General features: G+C 51.7%; 1 protein-coding gene across 4 annotated transcripts in view; it reads left to right on the top strand.

The window, feature by feature from the left end:
- SHROOM2 (shroom family member 2) overlaps nucleotides 1-10,894 on the top strand; it is a 159,633-nt gene that overhangs the window by 96,933 nt on the left and 51,806 nt on the right. For all 4 annotated transcript variants that reach the window (XM_032285877.1, XM_032285880.1, XM_032285878.1 and 1 more), the window contains 3 exons: nucleotides 1,661-1,792; nucleotides 4,952-7,304; nucleotides 8,764-8,864. In XM_032285877.1, the coding sequence (XP_032141768.1) occupies nucleotides 1,661-1,792; nucleotides 4,952-7,304; nucleotides 8,764-8,864 (2,586 nt within the window). The remainder of the gene's footprint in view (nucleotides 1-1,660; nucleotides 1,793-4,951; nucleotides 7,305-8,763; nucleotides 8,865-10,894) is intronic.

Here is a 10,894-nt window from a genome sequence, read left to right on the forward strand (position 1 = left end):
GGCCCAGACACTAAGAAGCCACACATGGGATGGTGGGGACTGTGGTGGGGGAGCCCAGGAAAGCTCCTCCACGTTCAGGAGCCCTGGCTGAAGGGACTCTAGCCTTTTGGTGTGGGTCGTCATGACTCCCTGGGGGGATCTTTGGTTGACTCACAGGCTCAGGGGAAGATGCGGCTACTAGTCTTAGTTAACCAGAAGGTGGCTGTCTTTACTTTGTTACCTAGGTAAATAGAGATAAGCTGTCTGAACTCTGTGTGACCCAGCTGCCTGGTGGACCCATATGCCTTTTCTCCAGCAAAAGATAGGAGATTATGTTTGTGTTCATATTGGGGCAGGGAGAGGGCAAAATTTGCTTATTTATTTAGAATAAATGCTCTTTATTGATTTTTACATTTGTAAGATTTTAAATTGACAAGTAACAATTGTCCATATTTATGGAGGAACACATTTTAGAGAGAAGGGCTGGGTGGTCGTGGTGGCTCACGCCTGTAATTTCAGCACTTTGGGAGGCCAAGGTGACTAGATCACTTGAGGTCAGGAGTTTGAGACCAGCCTGGCCAACATGGTAAAACCTAGTCTCTGCTAAAAATACCAAAAAAAAAAAAAAAAAAAAACCAGCTGGGCATGATGATGAGCACCTGTAATCCCAGCTACTTGGGAGGCTGAGGCAGGAGAATCGCTTAAACCCAGGAGGCGGAGGTTGCAGTGAGCCAAGATCATGCCATTGCACTCCAGTCTGGGTGACAGTGAGACTCTGTCTCAAAAATAAAACAAAAATAAAGATAAGGGTGCTGCACATGTAGAGCCTGTGATTCTCATTCTGCGTTAGGGCAAATGGATGGTGAACAAAAGTCTAAAAAGGTGTGGGTGCAGATTCAGTGGGCAGCCCCTGAACATGGTGCTGTGTACCTGCCCGAGTTACTATGACCAGTGTCCATCTCTGCACTGTTTGGCACAAGCGTGCGTGCTGTGTGCATTCTCTCAGCCCCCTGCACTGTTTGAGTCGAGCGCACACGCGCTGTGTGCGGGTCCCCAAGCCCCCTGCACTGTTTGACACGAACGTGTGCCCTGTGTGCGGTTTCCAAGCCCCCTGAACTGTTTGGCATGAGAGCACGTGCACTGTGTGCAGTCCCCAAGCCCCCTACACTGTTTGACATGAGCATGTGCCCTGTGTGCAGTCCCCGAGCCCCCTGTACTGTTTGGCATGAGAGCACACGTGCTGTGTGCGGTCCCCGAGCCCCCTGCACTGTTTGACACGAGCATGTGCCCTGTGTGCAGTCCCCAAGCCCCCTGCACTGTTTGGCATGAGAGCACGCGTGCTGTGTGCGGTCCCCGAGCCCCCTGCACTGTTTGAGACGAGCGTGTGCCCTGTGTGCAGTCCCCAAGCACCCTGCACTGTTTGGCATGAGAACACACGCGCTGTGTGCGGTCCCCAAGCTCCCTGCACTGTTTGGCACGAGCATGTGCCCTGTGTGTGGTTCCCAAGCCCCCTGCACTGTTCGGCATGAGAGCACGCGCGCTGTGTGCGGTCCCCAAGCCCCCTGCACTGTTTGGCATGAGCGCATGCCCTGTGTGCGGTCCCAAGTCGCCTGCACTGTTTGGCACGAGGGCGTGCTCTGTGTGCAGTCCCTGACCCCTGCCCCGCTGTGCTCTTTTCCAGGAGGAGCGAGCTGGGCTGGAGGCCTCACTCCTGGCATGCCACCAAGTTCTCTGACAGCCACCGTGAGCTAGCGGCCTCCCCATTCCCCTCTGCCAGCGGCTGCCCTTCCTGGTCCAGCCGACACCACGCAAGGTAGGTACACAGTCCTGTCCAGGATGCCAGGTTTGGTCAGCCTTTCTTCAGGCTCCCAGGCCTTCCAACCTGTCAGGAGAGCACAATTCCTGACTACAGAATGATTTCGATGTTTCTGATGAGATTGGGCCACCGACACGTAATCACAGTTGGAGTGCTCTGAATTTTTCACGGAACAGGCAAGCGTGTGACACAAAATGAAATGGCAAGACAGGGCATGAGTGAGAAGGGGAGCATAGGATTTGGGTCTCAGCCAAGCTCCTTTGGGATTGGCCAGGCGGGATGCCAGGCAGTAGGGTTCTGAGCTGGTAGGGTGGCGTCCACAGCATCCTTCCCCTTTCCAGGGTTTTACGTGTGGACTGGAAGGCAGGAGATATATATGGGGCGGCAGGTGTATCTTGTAAAAGCATCCAAGAGGTTCTGTTAAGCTTTGGCAGCCTCTCCCCTCGACCCTCTTGGGATTAGGGGCAGTATCCTCACTAGTCTCCTGTTAAGAGGATGGCAGTAACAGCAGATAGTCTGGTTTTGGTGCGTGTGCGTATGTATCTGTGTGTGTGTTTGTGGGTGTGTGGGAGGGGTGTGAGTGTGCATGTGTATTTCTAAATGTGTGTCTCCTTGTATGTATATGTGTTCATGTGTCTATCTGTATGTGTTTGTGCCTGTATGTGCGCATGTGTATCTGTTTGTGCATATGTGTACTGTATGTGAGTGTGTATGAGTGAGCATGTTTGTGTGTGTATGTGTGCACGCAGGCATGTGTGTGTGTTTGGAGTTAATGTAACCACTCCGTTTTTGGCTGTCAATGAATACTGGTCTTGACTGAGCATAGTGGTTCATGCCTATCATCCCAACACTTTGGGAGGCTAAGGTGGGAAGATTGCTTGAGTTCAAGACCACCCAGGTCAACACAGCAAGACCCCTTCTCTACTAAAAATAAGATAGAATTAGCTGGGCATTGTGTACACACCTGTAATCCCAGCTACTCAGGAGACTGAGGCAGTAGGATCACTTGAGCCCAGGAGTTCAAGGCTGCAGTAAGCTATGATCGCACCACTGCACTCTAGCCTGGAAAATAGAGCAAGACCTCATCTCTTAAAAAAAAGAAAAAAAATACTGGTCTGTAAAATTGCAAGGTAAAGATTTATATGACGAGAAGGAAGAACTTCTGAAATATAACATTACCTCTAAAGTGACAAAAGATGATGACATTTAGAGCCCAGTGTGTTTTTGAGGGAAAAAAAAAAAAAAAAAGCACGGATTCTCAACTGAGTAGTAACACTTAAGTGAACAGTGGGCCTTTTATTTTATTCCTTAAGTGACTTAAGGCAAGGAGATCTCCATTAAGCCCATTTGGCAGTCTCTTGATGAAAGGAACATGGGTACTGCCCACATATGTGTGGAAACAGTGCTCAGTGTTCTCTAGATCTGCTTGGATTTGGGATCTCACAGAAAAATCCCCTTTGGAGTATTGGTGGGTAATCAGGAGCATGCCCTGGGTTTGAGGATACGTGGTCTGTTCTCATAGAAGATGGTGGGAATCCCAAACAGTCGTCTCCCTCCCGCAGATGACGACAGCCAGTCATTCTCCAGTGTTCTGTCCTGGTCACGCGGTTCTCTCATCCTTGCTCTCCCCCAGCCTAGTGGAGCAACAGCTTTTTCCTCTTGAAGGGTGAACATCTCAGCTTTGTTGAGCTTTAAAGAAAGCATTTCACATTCTGGATAGTTTCACCATTGAGAGCTCTCAGTCACACAATTATTACCTTACAGAGGAATCAATGTCTCAACTCACCATTAATTTCATCCTCTTAGATGCCATCCTGCTTAGGAGCCTGTGTTTTTTGATGTTAACTCCAATAACCCTCCAGGGTGTAACCAGTTAGCTGAAAGCTGAACATAGCAGTGTGTGGTGGTATTATTATTATTATTGAGACAAGGTTTCACTCTGTTGCCCAGGCTGGAGTGCTGTGGTGCTGGTACAGCTCACTGCAGCCTCAACCTCCCAGGCTCAAGCCATCTTCCCACTTTAGCCTCCCAAGTAGCTGGGACTACAGGCATGCACCACCACGTCTAGCCAATTTTTTAAAAAGTTTTTATAGAGATGGGGGGTCTCACTATGTTGCTAAGTAAGGCTGGTCTCAAACTCCTGGCCTTGAGTGATCCTCTGGCCTCAGCCTCTCAAAGCACTGCGATTTCAGGTGTGAGCCAACAAACCTGGTCTGTAACAGGCCAGCTGGTAAATGTTTTTGGCTTTGTGGGCCACACGTCTCTGTTGCAGTTACTCAACTATGCATTATAGCCCAAGAGCAGCCACAGACGATATGTACACACATGGGCACAGTCGGATTCCAGTAAAGCTTCACATATGAACTAAAATTTGAATTTCATACCATTTTCACAGGTGAAATAGGAGAAATTATATACCTTTGATTTCTTCCCCCCACCATAAAACATACAGAACCATTTTGGCCGGGTACGGTGGCTCATGTCTGTAATCCCAGCACTTTGGGAGGCCGAGGGGCGGGCAGATCACTTGAGGTCAGGAATTTGAGACTTGTCTGGCCAACATGGTGAAACCCCATCTCTACTAAAAATACAAAAAAATTAGCCTGGCATGGTGACAGGCACCTATAATCCCAGCTACTTGGGCGGTTTAGGCAGGAGAATTGCTTGAACCTGGGAGGCGAAGGTTGCAGTGAGCTGAGATCACACTCTATACTACACACACACACACACACACACACACACACACACACACACACACCCACCCACCCACCCACCCACCCAACAACAACCACCTGGGTTGTGGTGTGCCCACCCCTGCACTTAGCTATTGATTGACCATAGACATCTAAATGCAGACGTTGCCTGCCAGCCATGTGGGCATCAGGCTGAGAATGTGCGCTAGGGTTGAAAGGCATCTGTCTAGTAATAAGGCATGCAGTGGCAAGGACACAGTCTTTTCAGCCTGTGCTCAGTTGCTCCCTGTATCTACTGAAATCCATGTGCTGAGCTGCAACCTCAGCCCTGGCACCTTGACCCTGGGAAGTTATTGTTTAGCGTTTTGGTATTTCCACAGAGGGCCAGCTGTGTCTACCACCCTTGCCCTTTGCCATTGCTGACGCTAAAGCACACCGTGCCTTGTTCTTCTCATTCTTGCAGTTCTTCCTCCCATGACCTGTCCAGTTCCTGGGAGCAGACGAACCTACAGCGAACCTTAGACCACTGCAGCTCCCTGGGGAGTGTTGACAGCCTGGACCACCCCTCCGATCGCCTCTCAGCGGCCAAGTCCAACAGCAGCATCGACCACCTGGGCGCCCACAGCAAGCGCGACTCAGCCTACGGCTCCTTCTCTACGAGCTCCAGCACTCCTGACCACACCTTGTCCAAGGCCGATACCTCCTCCGCAGAGAACATCCTCTACAGCGTGGGCCTCTGGGAGGCTTCCAGGCAGGGTGGCCGGCAGGCTCAGGCCGCAGGAGACCATCAGGGCTTGGAGGAGAAGCCCAGGTGTTTCCCGCCCAGGGTCCCCAGTGACAGTGGCAAAGGTCCCAGGCCAGAGTATAATGTCGAGCCCAAGCTGGCTGCCCCTGGGAGGTCCAATTTTGGGCCAGTCTGGTATGTTCCTGATAAGAAGAAAGCACCGTCCTCCCCGCCTCCTCCCATTCCCCCTCTCCGCAGTGACAGCTTTGCTGCCACCAAGAGCCACGAGAAGGCCCAGGGCCCTATGTTCTCAGAGGCGGCCGCGGCGCAGTACTTTACGGCCCTGGCTCAGGCTCAGCCCCGCAGTGACTGGAGACAAGAGCCCACTGATCGGCCATGGAGGTCAGCACACCCGGGGAGCCTCTGGAAGGGTTCGGGAGGCCCGGGCTGCCTGCGGGAGGTCCGCGCAGACGGCAGCTGGCCGCCCTCCAAGGACACCCTCCAAGGAGCTTCTGGCAGGCTGCAGGCGTCTCTGTCCAGCTCAGACGTGCGCTTTCCACAGTCCCCTCGTAGTGGCCGCCACCCTCCACCGTACAGCGACCACAGCACTCTCTGTGCTGACAGCCTCGGACAGGAGCCAGCGGCTGCCAGCTCCCAGAACGACAGCCCTCCTCAGGTAAGGGGGCTCAGCAGCTGTGACCAGAAGCTGGGGAGTGGCTGGAAGGGCCCCTGGCCGCCCCGTGTGCAGGTAGGCCTGCAAGCGGCGCAGCTCCGGGCGGGATGCTGGCCTTCTGACACAGCCCCCAGGGCCCTCGAGCATCTTCCCCAACCCCTGGTGGGCCAGAGCCCACGCCGCCACCTACCTCAGCCAGATGGTCCTCCAGATGCCTGCGAGATAGGACAGTGTTACTCGCTGGACACAGGGGCCGAGGGCCACTCCGTGGGAGCCCAGGAGCCTCCCAGGTTCAGCCGTGGGGAAAAAGCCAGCCAGCGGCCAGCAGCTGGCTTCCCGTGGGCAGACGGGGACAGCAGCAGGATCTGCCCTCAGGAGACACCCCTGCTGCACTCCCTAACCCAGGAGGGAAAGCGCCAGCCCGAGAGCAGCCCAGAGAGCAACACTGCCACACCACCACCATTCGACGCCCAGGTAGGCAAGCCCACCCGGAGAAGCGACCGCTTTGCCACCACCCTGCGGAACGAGATCCAGATGCGTAGAGCCAAGCTGCAGAAGAGCCGGAGCACAGTGGCTCTGACTGCAGCAGGCGACTCAGAGAATGCCAACGGCCACTGGAGGGCCGAGTCGGGAGGTGGCACCCAGGAAGCACCCCTCGCTGGCACCTATAAAGACCACCTGAAGGAGGCCCAAGCCCGTGTCCTGAGGGCCACATCCTTCAAGTGCCGCGACTTGGACCCCAGTCCAGCAGACCCGTACGCAGAGTCACTAGAACACCAGATGGGGGATCCAGATGCCGTGCCCCACTTCTGGGAGGCAGGCCCAGCCCAGCCGCCCTCATCTGCAGGTGGTGGGCCCCACCTGCCCCGCATTGGAGGCCGAAGGCGCTTCACAGCTGAGCAGAAACTGAAGTCCTACTCGGAACCCGAGAAGATGAATGAGGTGGGCCTCATGGGGGGCTACAGTCCTCACCAGCACCCCAGGACATCTGAGGATACCATGGGCACGTTTGCCGACAGGTGGAAGTTTTTTGAAGAAACGAGCAAACCCATTTCCCAGAGGCCTGCACAGAGGCAAGCTCTTCACGGAGTCTCAAGAGACAAGCCGGAGAGGCCGAGGACAGCAGGCCTTACCTGTGAGGGCGCGGAGCCCTGGTCTTGCACCACCTCCCTTGGGGAGAGCCTCAGCGCTCACAGCATAGTGGAGAAGGTAGGGCCGTCGGACCCACCACGGAGGCTCGGCACCTTTGCAGAGTATCAGGCCTCCTGGAAGGAACAGAGGAAGCCTCTGGAGGCCAGGAGCTCTGGGCGCTGCCACTCAGCAGACGACATCCTGGATGTGGGCCTGGACCCACACGAGAGGCCACAGCATGTTCACGGGAGGTCCCGGTCTTCGCCGTCCACAGACCACTACAAGCAGGTAAGCGTGGAGCCACAGTGGGGGCATGGCCCCCCTTGACGGTCATCTTAACACCTGGATAGGACACACCCAGAATGCGGTGGCTGACGCCAGGGTTACTCAGCTTCAGCTGTGCAAGCAATTACCTTTCCCAGATCTCCTGGAGGTATTCGGGGACAAAAGTGACACATTCCCGAAAACCCACATTTTTCATTCTCATTCTCATTGCCATAATCTCTGGCTTTAACTTTCTTTCCCCTTAAGTAGCTTGCTCCTACCTTCATACTCAGCAAACAACTTGGAGGGGAACTATGGAGAATGATAACTAACCCCTCTGACATGGAAATATGTGGTTTATGTAAAAGCTTAAAACAACATACAGTAGCCACTTTTCAAACACTGATGGATGACATTTAATGTTTATGGTATTTGGGTCTTTTTAGTATTCTAGTTTTTATTTGCAAGTATTTTTAAGGATTGCTCTGGGGCAAAATGTATTTAAAACACATTAAGTTGTTGCACTTTTTTAAAGTGAGAGTTTTGATGGTGAAAGTTAATGTCAAGCTTTCCAGAAAACTGCATATTTCTCAGCCCTGCTTCAAAGTTGACAGTCTCTTTCTCTCTGGCCCCTGCCCCCTTTGAAAGCATTTTCTCCCTATTACATCTGCATATCTCAAAGGAAAAAAAAAAAGTTCTGCAGCGATAGATGCAATTTCTTTTTAAAAGAATCTAGGGTGGTGTCTTTGTAATTCTAGCACTTTGGAAGGCTTAGGAAGGATGATCACTTGAGGCCAGGAGTTCCAGATCAGTCTGGGCAACAAAGCCAGACCATATCTCTACAACAAAGCAAAAAAAACTTAGCCAGGTGTGGCGGTACCCAGGAGGTTGAGGTTGCAGTGAACTGTTCTCACCACAGTACTCTAGCCTTGGCAAAAGAGCAAGACCCTGTCTCAAAAAAAAAAAAAAAAAAAAAAAAAAAAAAGAACCCTTTGTAGATTTAATACAAGATATCTAATATGTGCATGGAAAGAAAGCTGCTGGTTTGCTCTGTGGTGTCCCGGCTCTGAAAAACCACGCAGATGCTGTGAGTGTTTGTTTCCGCCGTTGGATACCCTGGCTTGTGGCTATTCAGCATGACCTCTGAGAATTCCACGCTTGCTCTGCCAGGAGCAAAGAATCCCAGAATCCCGGGCTCTGACAAGTCCTAGAGCTTGAGGTTTCACCGCTATAATTTGTGACCAGCTGTATTTTATTTTATTTCTTTTGGCCAATTGTGCCACACACTTTTACAGGCTTCACGTAGGAGTTGTTTCCTGCCTAGAACAGAAGTAGACGCGGGGTCTTAGTTCAGGCGTCTCAATGAAATGCTTTGTAGAGCTGCCCTGGCAAGGCGAACCCACAAATGAGGGCTTTCATAATCACAGATGTCCTGAGGAAGGCAGCTTGAGGACTTGGTGTCTTATTGTGTTGCCCTTTGCAGGAAGCTTCTGTCGAACCACGAAGGCAGGCAGGGGACCCCAGTGAGCACAGAGAAGAGTTTCCCTCTGCAGTCTGTGCCGAGGAGGGACAGTCCACGCCGAGGTGGGTGAAATTTGTTTCAGAGTTACTGAAGAGGTGTCCGGGGGTGGTCTTCTGTACAGTGGGTGAGTGTTTGGTTAACATGGCTAGACGTCTGGCTTTTGCCAAACCCAAAGCGGCTGAAATCCAGCGTGATTTCCAGTATCCCTGGTGCACTGGATGTCTGCGCACCCTGCAGCCCTGCCAGGAGATACAGCCCAGGGCGGGGAGGCCTTCTTTCACGGCGGTGACATTTTTTGGTTCTTAAAATGGCTACTGTGTTTTCTGCACGGTAAGACTGCTTATGAAGAAAGAATGAGAAGTCCCATTTAACAAACTGGAGCTGCACGCTTTGCACGGAGAGCCGGACAGAAGGGCAGCTTTAGCTATCTAGCACACAGCTGTGTGCCTAGCCGCGGCCTGGAAATCAGAGTTGCCTCTAAGGATTGTTAGTAAGAAAGGAACAGGGCAGGCCTTCCTAAATTGGACCTAGTTAATGAGTTAATTTTGAGCTTTAAAATAGAAATCAAGTCAGTCAACTCCCAAAGAGAGGCTGCAAGCATCTGCAGGAACTGTGGCAGCCACAGGAGATTAAAGCGTTTTGTGCCGTTATTCCAGAATGTGCATCATAGCCACATAGTTGCAGTGAGGATAGGGTTAGATTAAATACATAGTATAATTTGGGCTGGGTGTGGTGGCTCACACCTGTATTCCCAGCACTTTGGAAGGCTGAGGCAGGTGAATCGCTTGAGCTCAGGAGTTCAGGACCAGCATGGGCAACAAGGCGAGATCCTGTCTCCACTAAAAATGGAAAAAAAAAAAAAAAAATTAGCCAGGTGTGGTGGCAAGTGCCTGTAGTCCCAGCTACTCGGGAGGCTGAGCTACTTGGTCAAGCACGAGAATCACTTGAACCCAGGAAGTGGAGGTTGCAGTGAGTGGGGATCACGCCACTGCACTCCAGCCTGGGCAACAGGGCGAGACCCTGTCTCAAAAAATATATGTATTTATAATCTTGCCCTTCATCACACCAGGAGGGCAAGAGGAGAGAGCGTGCATCTCTGCAGAAGATGTGGTGCAATCTTGTTTTAAAAAGGCGGATGGAGGGATGGGAGTAAATGCATGGCAGGGTCCCCGGGTGTGGATTTTTTTGTCGCCTTGAGAATCTTGTGTGATTGCCGTGACATTCAAATTAAACACCTCAAAACTCAAGGTTCTGTTGCAGAAATTACCAATTAAAAAGTTTGCTTTCAAGAGCCTCATGTAATGGCGTTTTATCCCATTTGGCTTTAAACTGAGAGCTGTTAGTCTTCTACAAGGGGATCAAATATTTATGTGACTCTGCAGCGACAGGATTGATATTGTGTGTGTGATTGTGTAGGAAGTCTCTGCAGTTACTTAACAGACTCCGAGGCTGAAACCAAGAATGTGTGGGTCAGAAAGGCCGACGAATAATCCACCTACAGAATTTAGCTGTGTCTGAGAAGCACAATTAGAGCTTTATGTCTGTGGATTCCTAATGGGTCACGTGCCGCGTGCCAGCTGCAGTCTGTTCTCCAAGCCAGCTCCCAGGCCATTGAGGCCGGCCGTGCAGTGCATCTTGGGCAGTGCTTGATGGGCTGTTCACTTGCGGGCCTTGCTGTGCTCCTGTGCTCTGCCTGATGCCATGAGCGTATCAGCTGTGCAGAAGGCACCCGTGCTGGTGGGAGTGGGTCGCTCTGCTTTGCGTGGAGGGGGTTGCCCTGAACAGCTGTCATGTGCAGGCTGTGTGTGAGTGAGTGAATAGCGTTGTCAATGCTGAAAGGGTCGAGAGGAAGCGGGGGGGCCCATGCTTCATTCATCAAGGCCGTGTCTCCCAGCAGACTGCATAACCACTCCAAAGAAATTAGTTCCAGAAACTCTCTGCTTTTGAGCTACCAACCCAGCAATTTTCAGAATTGTGTGCTTTTTTTTTTTTTTTTTTTTTTTTTTGGGACTAGTTTCTTTGGAGTGGTTATGCAGTCGGTGAAAAAATTTTTAATTTTTTTGAAGAATTTTCTTTCTTAAGGAAGATGTGA

This window comes from Sapajus apella, unplaced genomic scaffold (genome assembly GCF_009761245.1).
Source record: "Sapajus apella isolate SASKATOON/1434 unplaced genomic scaffold, GSC_monkey_1.0 scaffold17, whole genome shotgun sequence".
Taxonomy (NCBI): Eukaryota; Metazoa; Chordata; class Mammalia; order Primates; family Cebidae; genus Sapajus; species Sapajus apella.